At 43.2% G+C, this 23,982-nt stretch overlaps 1 protein-coding gene across 1 annotated transcript in view; it reads right to left on the reverse strand.

Moving 5' to 3' along the window:
* THADA (THADA armadillo repeat containing) overlaps window positions 1-23,982 on the reverse strand; it is a 626,363-nt gene that overhangs the window by 497,084 nt on the left and 105,297 nt on the right. The window contains exon 22 of the mRNA XM_069768603.1: window positions 9,718-9,827. Coding sequence (XP_069624704.1) covers window positions 9,718-9,827 — 110 coding nt within the window. The remainder of the gene's footprint in view (window positions 1-9,717; window positions 9,828-23,982) is intronic.

The following is a 23,982-nucleotide window of genomic DNA, read 5'->3' on the forward strand; positions in this document are numbered from 1 at the left end:
TATGTTTATGAGAAAGTAGTTTTATACCCAAACTCAGGCATCATTTGTCCCGGGTGCTCTTCCTTGTCTTAAACTCCCTGTGCGAGCGATCTCTATTTCTACCATCTGCAGACTGCCAAGTGTGCTTACTTTCCTCTATACACAATCTGTATGGCCTGCCCTACCTGAACACTTAGATGCTTTCCTCCTTTCTCCACAATTTGATTGGACCTGTACAACCTCCTCTCCTCCCAGTGGCTATCTCTAACACTGAGCGGAGGGAGCAGAAGAGAGCAAACAGCAGAGGACAATATGTTTTTGGATTTTGCCCGTAAAAGCAAAACAAATAGTAGGGTAAAGGAATTATTTAGACTTTTTAATAAACACTGTCTAGGAAATTGCTTAACTTTTGCATTTAGAAAGCAAAAAGAATTTCCATTATACACTTATGGCTACTTACAGTCAGCACTAGCAGAAGCGAACAGCATATAACATACTTTATATACAATAAACCCACTAGTAAAAGTTACTACTGAACAACCCCTTCTTAATTGCCCCACATAAGACGAAAAATAAAATCAAATTATATATATATATATATATATATATATATATATATATATATATATATATATATATATATGTATATATGTATATATGTATATATATATATATATATATATATATATATATATATACACAGTGGGCAAAAAAGTATTTAGTCAGTCAGCAATAGTGCAAGTTCCACCACTTAAAAAGATGAGAGGCGTCTGTAATTTACATCATAGGTAGACCTCAACTATGGGAGACAAACTGAGAAAAAAAAAATCCAGAAAATCACATTGTCTGTTTTTTTAACATTTTATTTGCATATTATGGTGGAAAATAAGTATTTGGTCAGAAACAAACAATCAAGATTTCTGGCTCTCACAGACCTGTAACTTCTTCTTTAAGAGTCTCCTCTTTCCTCCACTCATTACCTGTAGTAATGGCACCTGTTTAAACTTGTTATCAGTATAAAAAGACACCTGTGCACACCCTCAAACAGTCTGACTCCAAACTCCACTATGGTGAAGACCAAAGAGCTGTCAAAGGACACCAGAAACAAAATTGTAGCCCTGCACCAGGCTGGGAAGACTGAATCTGCAATAGCCAACCAGCTTGGAGTGAAGAAATCAACAGTGGGAGCAATAATTAGAAAATGGAAGACATACAAGACCACTGATAATCTCCCTCGATCTGGGGCTCCACGCAAAATCCCACCCCGTGGGGTCAGAATGATCACAAGAACGGTGAGCAAAAATCCCAGAACCACGCGGGGGGACCTAGTGAATGAACTGCAGAGAGCTGGGACCAATGTAACAAGGCCTACCATAAGTAACACACTACGCCACCATGGACTCAGATCCTGCAGTGCCAGACGTGTCCCACTGCTTAAGCCAGTACATGTCCGGGCCCGTCTGAAGTTTGCTAGAGAGCATTTGGATGATCCAGAGGAGTTTTGGGAGAATGTCCTATGGTCTGATGAAACCAAACTGGAACTGTTTGGTAGAAACACAACTTGTCGTGTTTGGAGGAAAAAGAATACTGAGTTGCATCCATCAAACACCATACCTACTGTAAAGCATGGTGGTGGAAACATCATGCTTTGGGGCTGTTTCTCTGCAAAGGGGCCAGGACGACTGATCCGGGTACATGAAAGAATGAATGGGGCCATGTATCGTGAGATTTTGAATGCTCACCTCCTTCCATCAGCAAGGGCATTGAAGATGAAACGTGGATGGGTCTTTCAACATGACAATGATCCAAAGCACACCGCCAGGGCAACGAAGGAGTGGCTTCGTAAGAAGCATTTCAAGGTCCTGGAGTGGCCTACCAGTCTCCAGATCTCAACCCTATAGAAAACCTTTGGAAGGAGTTGAAAGTCCGTGTTGCCAAGCGAAAAGCCAAAAACATCACTGCTCTAGAGGAGATCTGCATGGCGGAATGGGCCAACATACCAACAACAGTGTGTGGCAACCTTGTGAAGACTTACAGAAAACGTTTGACCTCTGTCATTGCCAACAAAGGATATATTACAAAGTATTGAGATGAAATTTTGTTTCTGACCAAATACTTATTTTCCACCATAATATGCAAATAAAATGTTAAAAAAAAACAGACAATGTGATTTTCTGGATTTTTTTTTCTCAGTTTGTCTCCCATAGTTGAGGTCTACCTATGATGTAAATTACAGACGCCTCTCATCTTTTTAAGTGGTGGAACTTGCACTATTGCTGACTGACTAAATACTTTTTTGCCCCACTGTATGTATATATATATATATAGTACAGGAAAAAAACTCCTTTTAATACTGACTCCAGCAATGTATCGCTTACTGAGAGGCTTGCTACAGTCTTGATAAAAATCTGTTTTCCCTGCCGCAGATCTAGCAGCTCTCTGAGTGCTGAGCTCTCTATAACCCCGCCCACATCACCAATTGGCAGCGGTGTACTGTGCATGGGCAGAAAGCTGCCAATCAGTGGTAGGGGCGTGGTTGTCCAGAACCTATGAATATGGAGGACTACATGGCAGCAGGTTTACTACTAATTCTCAAGTGATAATCTCCTGCTGATAAAACTGATTTTATCAAAACAACAGCAAGAGGGCCAGAAAGTTACACATCACTAGAATCGGGGTCTCTGCCTCTACATGCTGCTCTCAGATTAAATGACAAAAACCCGAGTCAGAGTTTCTTCATGTACGAGTTTGTGTATAAATTCGGCAAATTAAATTTTTTAATTCCTAATCCTGTTATTTTCTCCAGACCTTCTTGCCTATTTTTAATATAAAGAGCATATAAGACGGATACAAGCAAAAGGATTAGCAAAAAGAGAGTTAGTGAAAGGAAATAGGCAGACTTTGCAAAGTGCAGTGGCCACATGCGTATCTTTGAGTGATCTATACGGGCGCTCCATGGCTAGTAATAGCTTGCTGTACTTGGCAGTGTGCGCCTCAATCTCTCAAGCAGCTGTCAGCAGCAGCACACAATTACATTACAAAAAAATATCCCCGCCAGGAATCCCGCCAGGGACTTTTCTTGAGAATTTCTCATTCAATGCACATTATGCCTAAATACCCCCATCTTATTTATACACGGCACAATAGCTTTACATGTGAATGTTTACAGCCGTCACCGACGTCCGCAGCGCTCGCCATCGCTTTCACAATTCAGAATTGTTTGTTTAGTTTCCAGACTGGAAGAACTTTTGTTTCTGGCACTTACTGGCGGTCAGGAAATGAGATATGATCCAATGCTGATTTAATAGGAAAAAAAAATCATTATTCCTGAATCATTGACTCGCGTGTTACTTGAAGCGAGCGCCTATGTGCAAAAAATCTGCCCTTTATTGTCCTCACTTAATCTATAGGTGCTGCAGCCACTAGTTACATATTTTGAAGCTGGTGTAAAAAAAAAAAAATGCAATTAAAATAAGTGTGGGCACTAACATTTCAGTGTAATGCTGCGGTTACCTAGCTAGGAAGGAGAAACGAGTCGAGTCACAAAAAGATGCAGGCACAGAAAGTACTACATCCCACCTTGTTCAGTGAATGAAGTACGTACAAAAGATCCTGCCCTCCTGCCTCTCTCTATACATGGCGTAGGTATAGAGAGTTCCGTTTCTGTGTCTAAACCTGTAGCGGATGCTGACACAGATATTATTGCCTCCATGTAATTCACTGTAAATGATGTAGGCACAGATAGTACTGCTTCCTGGTTCCTCCATGTATGTGATGTGAGCACAGAGTTAAATCTTTTTCTGTCTCTTCCTTTAAATATTGCAGACACACATAATACAGTCTTCCTGTCTTTCACTGTAAATGATGTGATGATTTAGGCACAGATAGTACTGCTTCCTGGTCCCTCAATGTAAGGGACGTGAGCACAGATATACATCTTTTACTGTATCTTCCTTTAAATGTTGTAGAAACAGATAGTATTGTCTTCCTGTCTTTCACAGTAAATGATGTGATGATTTAGGCACAGATAGTACTGCTTCCTGGTTCCTACATGTAAGAGACGTGAGCACAGATATAAATCTTTTCCTGTCTCTTCTTTTATATGTTGCAGACACAGATAGCACGGTGTTTCACTGTAAATGATGTGATGATTTAGGCACAGATAGTAGTGCTTCCTGGTTGCTCCATGAAAGTGATGTGATCACAGATATGAATATTTTCTTATCGCTTCCTTTAAATTATGTAGACTCAGATAGTACTGTTTTCCTCCTCATCCCTGTGAGTGACTTGGACACAAAACAGTACTGCCTCCCTGTCTTTCACTGGAAATTATGTGATTACGTATGCACAGACAGCGCTGACTATTGGTTCCTCCATGTAAGCGATGTGGTCACGGATCAGTAACAATACAATAATAGTAATGCCCTCCAAATTATACAGTAAGAAAAACTAAAAAGTCTTCATGTTTCTCCCTGCAAGTGGTGTAGGCACAGTTAATGCCAGCTCCTGGTCTCTCCATGTAAATAAGGTAGGCATAGATGTTCGTCCCTTTAGGCAAGTCATTAGTCAGAGAAATTTCTTATTAATTTAGCCAACAACATTCACAACTCATTTTTACTATAGAGGAATTGTAATCTTCTGCAATTTCCCCTACAAAGACAATACATCGAGTGTTTCCAGCGATGTACGGTTCTGGTAGAAGCAAAGGACAATGTGAACAAGGCCTAACTTTACAAGTACGGTGCAGTTTTGATACACGTAGGGTCACTTTTTTAGGGATCTCATGTTTTCATGTAGGACTGTATACTTAGACCATGCATTATACGTTCTACATTTTTTTTTCTCAAAATGTTTACAGGTCCCCAATATAAAACCCTAACCTGCCGCAGTAGATTTGTCCATCCAACCATAGTCCGGAAAGACGTCTCTAAAGCGTGGTAGTAGACTCGGTCAGGTGGTCTCTTGGTCTGTGATATATGTGATTATCAGACTGTAAACTGATAGAGTTGTGCTCGATCTGTCAGTACATTATTATATGAATGGGTATGTCTGGGAGACTTTAGAGAAGCCATTGAATACTCTCTTTCATTAACATTTCCTTGGTGTCATGTTCTGCCCTCATACCTCAAATAATTCAGGTCTTTGATGATACATTATGAACTGTTCACGTTGCCCATCTCTGACCTTCATTCATTGCTACGAAGAGGTTACGTGGTCAGAAAAGCATATATCTAAGGGGCTTATTATACCGGACACTGACTCCCAGGTTCATCCATTTAACTATTTAACCACGGGATGTTCTTATTATTATTTATATAGCACCATTGATTCCATGGTGCTGTACATGAGAAGGGGTTACATACAAATGACAGATATCAATTACAGTAAACAAACTAACAATGACAGACTGGTACAGAGGGGCGAGGACCCTGCCCTTGCGGGCTTACATTCTACAGGATGGTGGGGATGGAGACAATAGGTTGAGGGTTGCAGGAGGTCCGGTGTTGGTGAGGAGGTAGCTCCGGTAGTGGTGAGGAGGCAGTGGGGTCAGTGCAGGCTGTAGGCTTTCCAGAAGAGATAGGTTTTCTGAAGGATCCGAATGTGGTTGATAGTCGGACGTGTTGGGGCAAAGAAATCCAGAGGATGGGGGATATTCGGGAGAAGTCTTGGAGGCGATTGCATGAGGAGCGAATAAGTGTGGAGGAGAGAAAGAGGTCTTGGGAGGACCGGAGATTACGTGAGAGAAGATATCGAGAGATTAGTTCAGAGATATATGGAGGAGACTGTTTGTGGATGGCTTTGTAGGTCAGTGTTAGTAATTAGAACTGGATAAGCTGAGGGAATGGGAGCCAGTGAAGAGATTTGCAGAGGGGAGAAGCGGAGGTGTAGCGAAGAGAGAGATGAGTTAGTCGAGCAGCAGAGTTAAGGATGGACTGGAGAGGTGCAAGGGTGTTAGCAGGGAGGCCGCAGAAAAGGATGTTGCAGTAGTCAAGGCGGGAGATGATGAGGGCATGCACAAGTATTTTAGTAGATTAACGGTTGAGGAAAGGAAGGATTCTGGAGATATTTTTGAGCTGTAGGCGGCAGGAGGTGGCGAGAGCTTGGATGTGCGGTTTGAAGTTGATTCAAGAAGTATCGTTTCTCCTTGGGGAGAGTGACATGTTAAGCATGTCGAGATGAGGAAACTTAAAGCCGCAATGCTCCTCTGGGAAATATGCAAATTGCCTCTTCAGAGAGGAAGAGGACTAGAACTCTAGTGCCACCTATTGGAAGTAGCAATCCTAACAGTCAATGTCGACCCTTTAAAGGAGCCTTGTCACATGACTTAGGATAAAAGCCAAAACCAGAATCTCAATGTGCAGACACTGTGTTTCGGGGTACTGCCCCTCGTCAGTACAAAGTGGAGATCTGGTTTGACTGAGTGAGAGGCTTCTGATCGAGATCCAAGAAGTATCGTTTCTCCTTGGGGAGAGTGACATGCTAAGCATGTCAAAATGAGGAGACTTAACGTTGCAATGCTCCTCTGGGAAATATGCAAATTGTCTCTTCAGAGAGGAAGAGGATTAGCCCTCTAAAGCTCAAGTTCTAGTCCTCTTCCTCTCTGAAGAAACAATTTGCACCACGGGATGTTAAAAGACAACCCTTCTTCAAAAGACACTCCCTGAACTTCTCCGCATCAGGTAGGGAAGACACATTTTGTGCCTTCCCTTTTTATTCCTATGTTTACTGGCAACTGTTGATCCAATCAAAACTAATTAAAAGGCCATCCCCAAAATCACACATCACCTACTGATAGAATTGGAGATAACTCATCCAATGCTGGGGGTCCAATCGCCAGGACCCTCAGTGATCATGAAACCACAAGAATGGGTCTCAGTGGATCCTGAGATCCAGAGACCTATTTTTGGATTACTGAGGGATAAAATACAATATAAATTTGCATTATAATGTAAACTATTTTAAAAAAAGGTGCCTTTAGTCCAAATTATTCAGAAGTACAAATATTCAAAAATCTTTTCAGCCACCATGGAAAATATAACAACAAACACTTCAGAGGGAGGAGAGGGATGCAGCTGCAGTCTCTCTGCCACAGATAACTACAAATAGCTGCCTACGGTGCTACTGGGTTGTTTTTCATACTGGTACGTATGTTTTACTGTGTTTATTTATTCACTTGCTTATATAGCGCCATTGATTTCCATCATCACTGTCCCCATTGGGGATCACAATCTAAATTCTCTATCAGTATGTCTATGAAGTGTGGGGGAAAAAATAAAATAACAGAGAACCCAGAGGAAACCCACACAAACAATGGGAGAACATACAACGTCCTTCCAGAGGTTGTCTTTCTGGGGATCTGAACCCAGAACCCCAGTGCTGCAAGGCTACAGTGCTAACCACTCAGCCACCGTGCTGCCTACTTCCTGGGTATGTTGAACAGATTTGTAGGCTCCCACGCACCGAGTATGTGTCTTTTTGGAACATGTTGGGCCAGTTTACATTTAGCATAACTTATATTTCATAGGAATATGTGGCCTACCATACTTTTTTTGGAAGAACAAGTTAAAACAAAAAAATAAGGAGAGATACATCAAAGTGTTTACACTTGAAAACATGTGTAAACCACTTTGAATTTTTGCTAAATTTTGTAGCAACGAGGAGTTTCGAAATTTTTTTTTACAACTTTTGGTGTTGTGAGAGGTTGACACAGTTATCAGCTTCCTCAGATAGACACAGGAACACTTTGATTGGGAAACACCTGCTGGTCTATTAAAGTCAGCATAGACCAAGGCAGATTTCAGGGAAACAAAAGCAGAGACTTCCTGGCTTAACCGAAAAAACAAAACAAAGTGCAACAGAGTCCTTTTCTCTGCAGGTTCCACCTGCAGGCACCTGGCAACGTCCTCCGCTCCTCCTGGAGCCATGTGGGAGTGTTCCCTCTCCCAACACACCACACAGACTGTCTCTCATGTCCAGGTACTTAACCAGGACCTTGTGATGATCACATGATCGTGACATCACCGCAGGTCCTGCTAGTACACATACCAGTGTCGGCTCTGCAAGAGTGGATACATTGAGCATCCTCCTTCCCACTCTATGGGTGCTCACATAAAACCAGCCCATTGTAACGTTAACATTAACCCTCTCAGTACTTAGCGTGCTGGAGGCAAAAAAAAAATCAATCTGCATCACCGACTGTTGTATACGCAGTGACGCGTATCTCCCTTCATACACAATGTTTTTACAACAGTTTCAAGTGGCTCCGTCAAAATGGGCAGTGCTGTGGAAGAGCCGGGGCAGGAAGGAGCACGAGTATGCCCTGCCGGCAAATTCATGGAAAGTGGCAGCATTCCTTACGCCAGAAATGTTACTCCAGTCTCTAACTTAAGACTGTTACAATCTGGCTTTCGAATGCATCACTCAACTGAAACTGCCCTAACCAAAGTCACCAATGACCTACTAACCGCCAAAAGCAAGCGACATTACTTTGTCCTCCTCCTTCTGGACCTGTCTTCTGCCTTTGACATTGTAGACCATGCCATCTTGCTACAAATTCTCTCATCTCTTGGCATCACAGATTTGGCCCTATCTTGGATCTCGTCATATCTAACAGACCGAACATTCAGCGTCTCCCTCTCCCACACCACCTCCTCACCTCACCCCTTGTCTGTTGGTGTTCCTCAAGGCTCAGTTCTAGGACCCCTACTCTTCTCCATCTACACCTTTGGCCTGGACACCTCATAGAATCCCACGGTATGCAGTATCATCTCCCCGCTATTCCCCAGCCTCTCCCCTATGCCAAGCCCTTCACTGGCTTCCTATCGTCCAGAGTATCCAGTTCAAAACCCTTACTATGACATACAAAGCCATCCACAACCTGTCTCCTCCATACATCTGTGACATGGTCTCCCGGTACTTACCTACACGCAACCTTCGATCCTCTCAAGATCTCCTTCTCTACTTCCCTCAACCGCATACAAGACTTCTCCCGTGCTTCCCCATACTCTGGAACTCTCTACCCCAACATAGACTGTCACCTACCACGGAATCCTTCAAAAAGAACCTGAAGACTCACCTCTTCCGACAAGCCTAATGCCTGCTGCGATCCTCAATCCACTGAACCGCCACACAACCAGCTCTACCTAGTGTATCCTCACCCATCCCCTGCAGACTATGAGCCCTCGCGGGCAGGGTCCTCCCTCCTTCTGTACCTGATAGTGCCTTGATTTTGCTCATGTTTATTGTACTTGTCTATATTTCCCCCCTTTTCACATGTAAAGCGCCATGGAATAAATGGTGCTATATAAATGTATAATAATAAAATAATAATAATAGTACAATAAGATGGGGCAAATTCATTAAGACCAGCGTACGAAACATAAGGAAATATTTACTGGTCTCTTCGAAGATTTAACTTTGCAAATGTCACATTTATTCTATATCACACACATATACAGTGGATTCCCCAAAGTTCTAGCTATAATACATTCACAATACAGAAAGAATTAGGCTGGAAAGTTTCTCTTTTTGTGAAATGCAAAGACGCCAAACTGGTCAGATTCAGACATAATAACATAATATACCTCCTACAGACCATGACTACTCAGAGATACCTTTACGTATAACCTAACCCAGCTGCACAATATCCTAGCGTAACGCACCAGCTCGGGGTTATTACATGTGACAGATGCTTTAGTTACTTTCTTATCGTATGCATCAAGAATAATTGTTACTTACCCGATGAGCATTTCTGTGAGTTTTACAAAGCCGACATAAGCGAGCTCAAACGCCCCTCTATGTCTGGACTGCAAGAGGTGATGCTTGAAATAGTCGCCAATTTCAATGACCTGCAATGAGTAAAAAGATGAAAAACATAAATATATAGCAAAGAGGTTTAACATTACAACAGATTGATCAATATTGAGAAACACATACATATATATTGAATGAAAAACTTCAATTACCTTTATTCCAATATCTAACTGAACACAAGAACAATTTCCAAAATTTTGCAAGACTGAAGTTTCATAGAACATTTTTTTAAACCCATAAACTCAAATTACTTGATGCATAAATTAGTACACCCCACATCAAAAACTACTACATCTATTATTTTGTATGAGCTCCATGATTTTAACCAAGTCTTCTAGGCATGGAATAAAAAAGTTGGTGACCTATTGTAGCATCTAACTTTTTCCATTCTTCAAGAAAGACCTCTTTCAGAGTACCGCTAACTAAATTGACAGCTACTGGCGTCATAATAGCGTTGTCTGCTAACGGTTTCCAATGGAGACTAACGACAACTAACTTTATTGCTGAATTACCTTTTAAACTTATATCCCAAAAAAAGAGATGATCCTTACTAGTAATTTCTGTGAATTTGAGATTAATTGAGTCGCTAGCTAAAGCTTGAACTTTGTGCCATCAAGGAATTCTGATTAGTTCCGGACAATTTTGATTTCCTAGGTTATTACCAGTTAATACCACACTGATATGACTATCTGTGCTAAATACAACTAATTCTAGAGCAGAAAATGAGTTTCATGCTTTTCACACTTTAGACTTGCAGGAACAAGTCTCATGACAAATTCAGGAAGATCTACACCATGAACAAACTGATATTGTAGAATGTGAGAAGATTGTTTTTACAACAAATTTGAGTAATCCATCTTTTTATCCCATCAAGTTAAGAGTTCCAGCTTTCGACAATTTTCAACATTTGGTTTAACAGGATTTGAAACTATTACAGAACCGCATCTCTACCTTTGTCCCTTTCACAAGTGTGAAGAAAAATTAACAAATTAAATAAAAAAACTAAGTTTAAAGCCATCTGGCAACTGAATAAAAATTCAAAATTTCATTTTCAAAACAGTGGGCAATGGTAGAGGCGGTTATGGACAGCAGTCTACGAAGACGTATAAAGGGAAGGCAATCACACCGATTAAATGAGGGGTGAGCCATGGGTTTGTTTGTTTTTTTTACCCAAAAGTAAGCTGAATTTTTGGTACCACAATACCTCATCATACCCATTTCTCACGGGCTTAACAACAAGCGAGGACTCCGTCTTTGGATAAATGGACAAACCCTAGAATCACATCTTGCAGGCTTTTATTATTATTATTATTTCAAATCCTATTGCACCAACTGTATAAAATTGTCCAAATCTGGAACTTTTGGGTTAATGGGGTAAAAAGAAGAATTGGTTAATTTAGGTGGAAAAATAGTATTCTCTGCTATATCACTTTGGTCATGGCGTAGATCTCCCAGAATTAGTAATAACACTTGTTCCTAGAAGCCTACACCGTGAAAAGTGTTATCATTAGCACATTCTCATTGCTAGCATTACATGCATTCTGCGCAGATACAGTCATATCATTGTCACCGAGTATAAAATGTCTTAAGTGCAAATAGCCTAGAAAATTGTCTAAGAGTGTCCGGAACAGATCAAAATTAACTGATGGCACAAAACTCCAGCCTTTAACAAGCGACTCGATCTCAAATTCACAAGAATTACGGACAAAGATAAAATCAGGCTTTTTTTATATTACTGTAATTCAAAATGTAATTTATTACAAAAAATTGTCACTAGTCTCCATCGAAAACAGTTATCAAGTAACTCAATTTTGAATGTTAGTAGCTATCACCTTAGCCATACTTTAAAGGCTATACGTGCAGATTTTCATAGGAAGTGGATTTTCAAACAGTGTGGTTAACAATTGGCTAAAGTGATAGGAAAAAGAGGGCGGTCATTTAAGGAACATAATCTGATTGGGTCACAGTTAACAGTGGGGTACGACTGAGGTTAGGGGTTAGTATTGGGCCCTCTTTAATTTATTAATTATTGACTTTGTAAAGGACATACAGGGAAGTTTTTAAATTATGGCAGATCATCCTAAACTCTGAAAATTAATAACAGAGGATTTGGGGAAGCTCAAAGCTGATAATTGTCAATTGAACTTTAATATACAATAGGTAAATTTAAGGTCATGCACTTAAGCCAAGGAGACAAAATGTACAATTATGTTCTGTACAGTAAAACACTCGGTAAAAGGGTCACTGAAGACGACTTTGAATTTGCTATCCACCAGCACCCCCAAAACAAATAAAATCATAAGAAGCACTAATATAGGCATAAATGCTGATGACAAGAACATAGTTTTGCCTATATACAAGTCACTAGTGAGGCCACACTTAGAATAACAGGTACAATTTTGGGCTTAAGTGTTTGATGAGGACATAGTTAAACTAGAGCGGGTGGTGAGACGAGTGACTAAGGTCATTAAGGGAATGGGTGAACTGCAATACTAAGGATATCAAACTTGGGGTTACTCAGTTGGGAAAATCTAAGACTTAGAGGTGATCTTATTGCAATGTACAAATATATGAAAGAACAGTACATAGATCTTTCTAATGAAATTTTTACACCTTGACCTGCAATGACGACAAGGGAGCATCCTCTGTATCGAGAGGAAAGAATGTCTAATCATCACATATTGTGGTGATTCTTTACTGTGCAAGAAGTGAGGATATGAAACTCTATGCAAAAATGGTGAATTCACTAAACAAAATCAAAGTGGACATCAATGCCTTTCTTGAACATTTTTAAATTCTACAGGTTATGGATCCTAGATTCTGGAGATGGGTTATTAGCCTAGGGATCTAGTCTTATTGCCATATCTGTGGCCAGGAAGAAGATTTTTCCCTAATGTGTCGCAATATGGTTTATTTTGCCTTCATCTGGATCACCATGTTAGGCTATAACATGTTTACAAAAGACAGCGTGAGTACAACTACGAAAGAAAGGGAGGTGCTAGGGTTAGGTTCCCAAACCATATAGATACAAGATAGTGAACCCAGCACTCAACTTAAGTATATATTGCAGCGAGGTTTATTGTAGTATGAACAATAAAACGTTTCGGTCCGTGGTGAACTTCATCAGTTGCATAATGTTCAATAGCAGAAGTTGACCGTAGATAAGGTCACCACGGACCGAAACGTTTTATTGTTAATACTACAATAAACCTTGCTGCAATATATTCTTAAGTTGAGTGCTGGGTTCACTTTGAGGCTATAACATGTTGACTTGTGTCTTCTTTCATCCTTAAAACCATGAAACTTTGATTACAGTGTAGATCTTTCAAAATTTGTAATGGGACTTGCTCCTGGAAGGCTAGACCATGAAATGACACTGACATTGAACTTATCCTTACAACTAGCCTTAGGCCCGCAATCATATAATCATATATTCTCTCTGCAAAAGAATCGGAACTATTATGTTAATGGCATTCTACTCCAAGTTTGAGCAGGCTGTCAGCTTAGGCTACTTTCACACGTGCGCTTTTAGCAATCTGTCGCAATCCGTCGTTTTGGGCAAAAAATGGATCCTGCAAATGTGCTCGCAGGATGCGCTTTTTGCCCATAGACTTGTATTGCCGACGGATCGCGATGGATGGCCACACGTCGCGTAATCTATTGTGTTTTGGCGGACCGTCGTCACAAAATAAAGTTCAATGTAACGTTTTTTTTGTACGTCGCGTCTGTCATTTCCGACCGCCCATGTGCGGCCAGGACTTCGCCCCCTCCTCCCCAGGACATTTACTGGGCAGCGGATGCATCGAAAAACTGCATCCGCTGCCCACATTGTGCACAATTTTCACAAAGTGCGTTGGTACGTCGGGCCGACGCATTGCGACGGCCCCGTACCGACGCAAGTGTGAAAGAAACCTTAGTGGATTGGATACTCTCACATGATAAAATCAGAACTTAGGTGTGGAGAAGACAGAGAACATCATCTTCCCATCTTCTCCATTGTTTAGGTTTGGTGAAATTGGATTGCCTCGTATGAGATTCGAATGCAGTCCGATGTTTTACCCAAGCCCATAGACTTGAATGGGTGAATGTCATTCGATTAGAGCAGTGTTCCCCAACTCCGGTCCTCAAGAGCCACCAACAGGTCATGTCTTCAGGATTTCCTTAGCATTGCACAGGTGATGGAATTATTGCCTGTGCTGGTGATGTAATTATCACCTGTGCAATACTAAGGAAATCCTGAAAACATGACCTGTTGGTGGCTCTTGAGGACCGGAGTTGGGGAACACTGGATTAGAGGATCCCCTGGCAGCATGATGCAATATTTCTCTCATGCCAAATTGACATGAGAAACAAACATGCGGATCTGCAGTGCTCAAAAGAACAACACTGGTCCATGTGCTATCCGATAAAACATCAGATAGCACTCATATGATGTATACGCCCGTGTGAGCGAGCCGTTACTTCTATTATGCACAGGTGCAGTCAACATCACCAACATTAACTAGAAAATGTCTAAACTTTTAATAGGCTAGAAAATGTATTCAAGTCAATGAGTGCCCAAAAGAGATCACAACTACCTGATGGCACAATGTTCAAGCCTTTAGCGAGCAATTCAGGTTTGCAAATATTTTGTGACTTTTCTAAGTGTTTTACTCCAGAAATCTAGCGTAAACCTTTTGATCAACTGGCCCCTTTATGTTTTAGGCTAAGGACTATCTTCTATACCAAAAAACCCTCTTTGCAACCACATACAATTAACATGTACAATTGAAGGACTAAAGACGTTTTTTTAAAAATGTATCAACGTGGCCATTGTACTTCAATAATGCAAAGAAAAACCCCCAAAACATTCACCTAATGAACCAGCACCAGTCCTTTATTCTTCTAGCTTGGTTGATAAGTCAAGGCTGCAGCCGATCAGCGGTTTCTGATTGGCTGCAGCCATCTCACGATGCCCCCTTGCTGGAAGATCAAGTCATGAGTCCAGACATACAACAGAATGAAGAACCATAGTCCGTAATAGTTTAGTACTTTCATGGCTTATGTAATTTATGCAATGTTTTGAGTTGTCTTTGTACTTGATGCAGGATTCTTGTTATCTAAAAAAAAAAGCCAACTTACTTTCAACTTTCCTCTTTATTCGGAAAAAAAGGGCACATATACAAGTACGTCAATGTGCAGCCATATGCACCGCATTGGGCGGAATGTTTAACAAGCGGAGAATTACAGAGAGCACTTGGTTTATTATACAACTGGTAACATATGAAACTTTGGAAGATCCTTCCTACGCCCTGTTCAGCTATGAACCTGTGAAATAGAAAGGTTTTCTCTTCTCACATCCATTTACAAGACTTTCGCATATGTAACTTTTTTTTATCATTACATAAGCAAAAGAAAGGGAAAAAATCCAAGTTTGCATAATAAACCCCATTCGTCTGGTTACAGCTGATAAAATAGGTATCTGTGCAATGTCAGGTTTTTAAAAGACGTAAGATTTCAGCATTCCTAGTTCATTCATGATTGCAAGCTTGATAGGAAAACCCAAAGAGATTGTAAATCATCGGAAAAAGAAGATGGAAAAGACAAGACATGGAAAGCTAAAAAGAGTTCACCTTATCTCATCTTGATAAAATCTATGGGCAGTCCTGGTACGCCCGAGGACTTAGTAGTACCCAGCAGAAAGTGCTGGCTAAAGACACAGAGTTATTCAGAGTGCCAAAATATGTATGAACCTACACAAGATCAATCAGAAATATATATATTTTCAAAATTAAAAGAAATAATAAAGTTGTATAAGATAAGGAGATATAAGATAAGGAGATCGGTTTGCTTTGTTTTCCAAAAGACAAACCCACCACAATTTTGTCCATGGTCAGTCCCATCCACTTGTACTGCAATACCCTGCTTGTCGTGGACAAAAGTGGCGCGGATTCTGTGAGGACATATTTTAGATTTTTATATAAAGTCATATGACTTTTTATATGAAGTCAAATGACTGCAAGCCGTGCTGTGAAGATGAGGATAAACTCTAGTAGCCAAGTTTAGTAAGGGGAGTCCAAAAATCAGATTTTGAGAATATAGATGCCAAACATGGCTGGTCATGAGACTTATGTTGGCTAAAGCCTCCAATATCTACTGGTGTGACGAAAGATTTAATGCGTGTGGGGACGTCGGCTGACTGATGGTCGGGAGAGATGTTGATCAGGCATGTCCAATTTTGGATTGCTGATGGCATTGTTCTCCTGAAGATGAGCGGCAGCTTTCTCATAGAGAACACAGAAGCACTTGGGCGACAGCGCACTCCTGTGTTCGGGGAAGTCGCCTAGGATAGCCGTCGGTCGAACAAACCTTTTGGCCAACAGCCATCTACTGAGTATGGCAAGCTTTAGAAGTTGTCAACACGTGAATTTTGGAGGGAATGGTTGACCATCTAATGTTTATGGAGGTGGCACAATTTTCCCGCTACAGATCCCTCCTCATTTAAACACGCACACCAGAATCAGAGGTTTCGGTACCAGGAATGGGGGGTCTTCAATAGGACAAATGGTGCAGATATGATAAAGTATGATAGGAACGTTTTTTTTTTCTTGAGTGTTAAACCCAACAGGATGCTTTTTTTTTTTTTACTTATCAGACCATCCCTTTACAGGCTTGTTTTGCCAAGAAAACTGGTGTGGCTATCAGCTACAGATTTAGCTTCTCCAACCCCTAGCACGCAACCATTACAGCAAAGATGACCGGCAATGACCTTCCATAGGACAACCTGTGTCCTTCAAAAAAACTTCTCAATCTGGCTTAAAATTTAGAGAATTTGTTTTAGCTTGTAACGCTCGCGCCCAGACTGGTTGGCGTGGGCGTCCGGGTGTGTGGCCCCACTGGACCACTGACCAGACTACCCTGGAAGGGGCATAACTAAGTAGCTTACTAGGTGTTCACTGGAGCCTCTGATGGTGAGGTCAGACTTGTGCAATAGGAAGCTACCAGGTACCACTCCAGGGTGGTGTCTGGCTGTGGCTGCTGATCCCACCGGGGGACAGGACACTGGCAGGTGGACAGGTACGGCAGAGACACTGGCAGGCAGATGGGTGCGGCAGAGACACTGGCAGGCAGGTGGGCACTCTGGCAGACAGGTGGGCACTCTGGCAGACAGGCAGGCACGACTGGCACACTGGCAGGACTGGCGGACAGGGCTGGAACTCTGGCAGGTCAGGTAGGTACCAGAATACTGGCAGGTATATGGAAACAGGTAGGAACCTGTTCAGAGAGGAGGGTATGGGAGAACAGGTAGGAACCTGTTCAGACAGAAGAGAATATGGAAACAGGTAGGAACCTGTTCAGACTGGGTCATGGGCGGAGCAAGGCAGAACCGCAATGAGCGGCACACAAGAGCAGAGCGGAGCACAAGAGCAGAGCGGAGCACAAGAGCAGAGCGGAGCACAAGAGCAGAGCGGAGCCGCAGAGTGCAGAGCAAAGCCGCAGAGTGCAGAGCAAAGCCACAGAGTGCAGAGCCGAGAGCAGAGCGAAACCACAGAGTGCAGAGCAGAGTGCAGAGCAAAGCAAGACACAGAGCAGACCCGAAAGCAGAGCAAAGCCACAGAGTGTGGAGCAGAGTACAGAGCAAAGCCGCAGAGTGAGGAGCCGCAGGTAGTGGTGGGCAGAGCAGAGAGGTGCAGAGCCACAGGTAGTGGCGAGCAAAGCAGAGAGATGCAGAGCCACAGGTAGTGGTGAGCAGGAGAGAGAATACAGAGGTACGCACAGCAGAGTGGGAATGGAAAACAAACAAAGAAACAACAGGAAAGGTCATGGGCCAGAGTTCAGACAGGAACAGGCATGGATACAAGAACAGGACATGGATAGGCCTGCATATTGCAGCCCTCAGAGACAGGAAACAGAGTACGACCTGGCAGCTCAGTACCAAATACTGAGGGAAATAGTTTGCGCAGGCATCCTCCAATGGGTGAGGCCGCCTTAGGCTATGTTCACACCTAGGAAGGGGGCTGCGGGTTCTCCCGCGGGTTTTCCCGAAGCGGATTTGATAAATCTGCAGGGCAAACCCGCTGCGGTTATCCCTGCAGATTTATCGCGGTTTGTGTTGCGGGTTCCGCTGCGGGATTTACTCCTACTATTGATACTGCATATGCAGCATCAATAGTAATGTTAAAAATAATGATATACTCACCCTCTGACGTCCCGATCTCCTCGGCGCTGCAGGCGGCAGTACGGTTCCAAAGATGCTGTGTGAGAAGGGCCTTCGTGACGTCAAGGTCATGTGACCGCGACGTCACCGCAGGTCCTGGTCGCATAGCAAACATGAGACCGGACGGCCGCGTGCAGCGCTGAGAGGGGAGTATAGCATTATTTTAAATTTTAATTCTTTTTTTTACCCACAAATATGGTTCCCGGGGCCTGGAGGAGAGTCTCCTCTCCTCCACCCCGGGTACCACCCGCACATTATAAGCTTACTTCCCGCATAGTGGGCACAGCCCCATGCGGGAAGTAAGCGGATCAATGCATTCCAATGGGTGCAGAATCGCTGCGATTCTGCACAAAGAAGTGACATGCTGCGGGTTGTAAACCGCTGCGTTCCCGCACGTTTTTTCCCGCAGCATGTGCACAGCGGTTTGCGGTTTCCATAGGGTTTACAGGTTACTGTAAACGCTATGGAAACTGCTACAGACCCGCAGCTGCAAAATCGCTGCGGTTCCGCGGTAAAAACTGCAAAGTGTGAACATGGCCTTAAGAAACAGAGGCCTCTAGGCAATTGGCCAGGGACACCTTAGTGAGGTGCACACATTCGATAAGAATCTGGATTTGCCAGCGCCGCCCCTATGCACACAGCCAGGAAGTGTACACAGTGCGAGCAGCACATGAGGCACACGGCATGGAGCCGGCCACAGACAGAACTCACAGCATGGCCTGGGGTGAATGAGTAGATGTATCAGGCAGATGGGGGATGGAAGGCCATGCAGTGATGCCGGCAGGGTTGTTACATAACTCCTCCTTACTACATTACCTCCCCATCTTCCAAGAACCACAGCTTTATTTTCCAGCTTAGTTAATAGTATAAGAGCTTGTGTTTTGTGTCTCCTATTAAAAGGCACAAAGATCCTCCAAGATCCAATTTTCATTATTTTCCTTTTTTCCACACATGGGTCATTCAGATATACAAAAACACTTGAATGCTCTTGCATCAACATTGTAAAACCTGTCCCGAATCAGACATTGCTTAGATCACAACAAGATACTTTAAAATAAACATTTCGGGAAATCTGTGACTGTCAATGCTACTTTTGGTCCAAAACAAATAACAAAAAAATGGATTTACAGGGGAAAAATAATTTTTTCAGACATAATAACCTTTATAACAGGGATCTGTGGGAACATCAACTAGTGTCTTACTAATATGCGGTACAAGATGACCTTAACTAAAACCAAATTAAATTAAAAGCAAAGAGACTCAGCTGTGATCTCATATCGACCTCATTATAAAGGGACTTTTGTACCCAAGTTTAACTGTTCGAAACATTCGCCCTATGAGGTTTATTTTTGTTATGCTTGTTTAAGTAGTACATTGAGTAGCGGTTACAGATATCATTGTCCCCATTTGGACTCAATCTAAAATTCCCTATCAAAATGTCTTTGGAGTGGGAGAGGAAACCGGAGAACCTAGAGGAAACCCACGCAAACACGGAGAGAACATTCAAATTCTCGTAGAACTTGTCCTCGGTGGGATTCCAACTCTGGATCACCTACTTCCACAGAATGCAATGGAAATCTAAATCCGCTAGTTCAGCTATAATGTGGATGTTAAATCACAACCCCATCACTGAGTCTACAGACTACCACCTGGGCGGCTTCAGTTTTGCTGAAGTTTGGGCATTATTGCTTATAAATAAGAATATATTTTTCTTATGCATATTGAAAGCTCTATAATGTAAAGGCCCCCATAGACATTGCCAAACCCACCGATTTCGAGAGACCAGAGAAGGTGTAAGGGGGTCTTCTCGAAAGATGAAGCAGAAGGATACAACAGATGGATTTTTCAACGATCGAGCCTTTGGTTTGAGAGCAGGGAAGATACACCAATGCCAGAGGAGTTTGGCAGCAGCTCACTCAGAGAAGAAAAGGAGTCTGAGCCTTCCTGTATTTCGTCGAGTCAAGAGAGACAGCTGTCAGCTTAAGGAATCGGTCAGTAAGATCAACCCCTCCGAAGCCGTCTATTTGGGCATGTAGGCCATAAAAAGTTGAATGAAATGATGATATCTTGATATCTGCGATCCAATGTCTTATTCCAGAGAAAATCACGTTTTTCTTATATGCAAATGAGATATTAAGATCTATGCGATGGACATACGAAAGGGGGCGTTACCAGTGGGAGACATGTAATAACTGACACATTGCTCTCATAATCACACACTGCTCTACAGTGAGATCAGAGCTAACAGATGTTTGAAAGTACAGGGAACCGCATAATGTTAGTTGATTTGTTACGACCAATGTCACAATATTGTCAAGTAAGTCACATACTTAAGAAAGAGTCCTCACATGCTTTGGAAATAGAAATTATAGTATTTTTAGATGTCTTTTTTGAATGCTAGTGTAATTAATGAGTGGAAGCAGGAGGCCGGCCTTCGACCGGCACTCTGGAGGAAACCAGCCTTCGCGTCTCTCTGCAGGAAGCAGGGGCCGACCTTCGCGCCTCTCTGCAGGAAGCAGGGGCCGGTCTTCGTGCCTCTCTGCAGGAAGCCAGCCTTCGCGCCTCTCTGCAGGAAGCAGGGGCCGACCTTCGCGCCTCTCTGCAGGAAGCAGGGGCCGGTCTTCGCGCCTCTCTGCAGGAAGCCAGCCTTCGTGCCTCTCTGCAGGAAGCAGGGCGCCAGTCTTCGTGCCTCTCTGCAGGAAGCCGACCTTCGCGACTCTCTGCAGGAAGCCAGCCTTTGCCCCTCTCTGCAGGAAGCCGGCCTTCGTGCCTCTCTGCAGGAAGCAGGGGGCCGGCCTTCGCGCCTCTCTGCAGGAAGCCAGCCTTCGCGCCTCTCTGAAGGAAGCAGGGCGCCAGCCTTCGTGCCTCTCTGCAGAAAGCCGGCCTTTGCGCCTCTCTGCAGGAAGCCGGCCTTCGCGCCTCTCTGCAGGAAGCAGGGGGCCGGCCTTCACGCCTCTCAGCAGGAAGCCAGCCTTCACGTCTCTCAGCAGGAATCAGGGGGCCAACCTTCGCTCCTCTGCAGGAAGCAGGCCTTCGCGCCTCTCTGCAGGAAGCAGGGGGCCGGCCTTCGCGCCTCTCAGCAGGAATCAGGGGGCCAGCCTTCGCGCCTCTGCAGGAAGCCGGCGTTCGCGCCTCTCTGCAGGAAGCAGGGGGCCGACCTTCGCGCCTCCCTGCAGGAAGCAGGGGAACAGTCCTTCCTCTCTACAGAAAGCATGTGATCGGTAAATGCCTCTCTGCTCCTGCAACGCTGCTAGTTAAACTAGTCAAAGAGGCATGCTTTCATGTCAGTGAAGGCAAGTCATTGGACAATAGCAGGATCAATGTATACTGGAAAGTGAGGGAATGGAAATACCAGCACCTACATTGCTGGCAGAATGCTGATAAAGAGGGAATACCCAATCAGAAAGAGTGAATGGCAAGTTGCCCAGCATGAGAATCGGCAGTTAGTGGACATGTTAGATCTGACTGCGCACTACAAACAGTTTTACATTGTGTGACTGGTACACTTTAATGTCTTCTCTATTGGCAGGCCCCACTCTATTTTACAGATTCATGCAGTCGGCGTGTCAAAACTCTGCTTTATTTGACCTAGGCACATACTTAAGCTTCCATTTTAGAATAAATATTTTTATTAAAACACAGGCTGAATGAGGGCATTACTTCATAGAAGAAGTACACCATCAAAGACCACTATCCAGTTCTGCCTCCTGGGAAAATTCCTTTATTTTATCCTGGATTTCAGCCTTTGTATTTCAAACATTGCAAAGTATATTACCTCACAAGACCATGCCAGGCCAGAGACGTTCTTTATTTCCAATGGGCTGCAGAGACTCGCCTCTTTTATGTGAGATTTATGTGAGCATTAGGTAATATTACAACTTCACTCTGAGCAAATATTTGCATTTGTCAAGTTTGAAGATCGGCTAAAGGTGCAGTGCGCTTTTATAGACTGAGTAAATGTTGCTCTTAATTTAAGGCGCAGTTCCACTTCTGACAATGGTGTACAAATTAAAACTTTGTTTCCTCAAGTTCCACCCAAGATATGTGCTACCTGGAGGTCAGCGCAGGGGTGCCAATTATTAACTTGAATTAACACGTATGGAACATTCTGTTTATTAATAAGTCAATGGTCAAAAATACTGAATAATCTGTAACTGGTTTAAGAGAGATAAAGAATCAAAAAGTTAAAGCAAAAGGAGGCCTTAATATAAAAGGTAGAAAAACACAATGGAGCAACCATCAGCTCACCGGGTTGAGAAATTCCTAGAATAAGGGTGCGGTGCACGGAGACTTCAGGCTGGTGTCCTGAGTAAATGAACAGTGAAAAAAATGGGAAAAATCCAGCAACCAGAAAAGTCATAAAACATCACATAACGGTCGACGCGTTTCGAGCTACACTAGATCTTAGTCACGATTAAGAGCTAGTGTAGCTCGAAATGCGTTGACCGTTACCATGTTTTTTCAATTTTTCCTTTTCATGTTTTACGTCTACTAATAAATGTGAGGTTTTATGCCTCTTGCGGTTGCTGGATTTTCCCATTTTCTGTAACTGTCCATTAATGTAAAAGACTGAAGAATTTTTCCAAAAAGATAACCCCTAATATTTGCACCATTAAAGCATCAGGAATCAGACAACTCCCTTAAGGACAAGTCCCAGTCAACACTCAAGTCCTGATTCATCAGAGCTTTTAGGCTCAAAAACTGGCATTAAAAGAGTTGAGAAATCTCAAAAAGTTTGCAGAAAAATTAGGCGACTTTCCGAGGGGACCCCCGTTTGACAAATTCACTCGTCAAGTTGTGGCGTTCCTAACTGGAGCATGCCACTACGCACCTCACTGTCACGCTGTGGTCTTCGGTTAGGAAAGGGGATTCCCTCAAACTGTCCCTGGAACTGGACCCTAACTATCCATGTTCCAGCGGTACTCTTAAACGCAGAAAGGCCAGAGTCTCCAACCTTACTATGCTCGTGTTAATGTCCTAAGCTGTCCCCTCCCCCAGGAGGCCTGGGACAGATATGTTAGTGTATAGACGACAAACAGGGACAACAAAAAGTAACATGGGTACAAAAACACTAACCAAGGGTAGAGAGGAATAAATGGAAGGATAGGAAGGTATAAACCAAATGGGAATAGGAAAATGGAGAAAGCACACACCCAAAAACAGCATACAACAATCTCCAGCAGCAACTACGAAATCAAACTTCAGCACAGCAACTCCAGCAAGCCAGGAAGCAAAACGTTCACAGGCAGAGATGAGAAGGTCTGGCCAAGATTTAAATAGAGACAAAAGGAGCAGGTCAGGAGCAGCTGTGAGATGGAGCTGCATGTCTCTAACCAGCATACAAAGAGTTATTAACCTCTTCAGTGCCAAAGAAAACAAAGTCCATTTAATATGAAGAACAAAAAACACAGGCTAAATGCAAGATCTGCGATGCACAGTACGTAACGCCTAATGCCAGATCTCCCAGGAGGATGTGACACTCACTTGATTCATTAAAGGTACCTTCACACATAACGATATCGTTGCTTTTTGTGACGTAGCAACGATATCGTTAAGGAAATCGTTATGTGTGACAGCGACCAACGATCAGGTCCCTGCTGGGAGATCGTTGGTCGCTGAGGAAAGTCCAGAACTTTATTTTGTCGCTGGATCTCCCGCTGACATCGCTGGATCGGCGTGTGTGACGCCGATCCAGCGATGTCTTCACTGGTAACCAGGGTAAACATCGGGTTACTAAGCGCAGGGCCGCGCTTAGTAACCCGATGTTTACCCTGGTTACCAGCGTAAACGTTAAAAAAACAAACACTAAATACTTACCTTCAGCTGTCTGTCCCCGGCGCTCTGCTTCTCTGCACTCCTCCTGCATCCTGTGTCAGCGCCGGCCAGCCGGAAAGTACAGAGGTGACGTCACCGCTCTGCTTTCCGGCTGACCGGCGCTGACAGTGCAGAGGAAAGCACAGCGCCAGAGGACAAACAGCGGAAGGTAAGTATGT

Source organism: Ranitomeya imitator, chromosome 5 (assembly GCF_032444005.1).
Source record: "Ranitomeya imitator isolate aRanImi1 chromosome 5, aRanImi1.pri, whole genome shotgun sequence".
Lineage (NCBI taxonomy): Eukaryota > Metazoa > Chordata > Amphibia > Anura > Dendrobatidae > Ranitomeya > Ranitomeya imitator.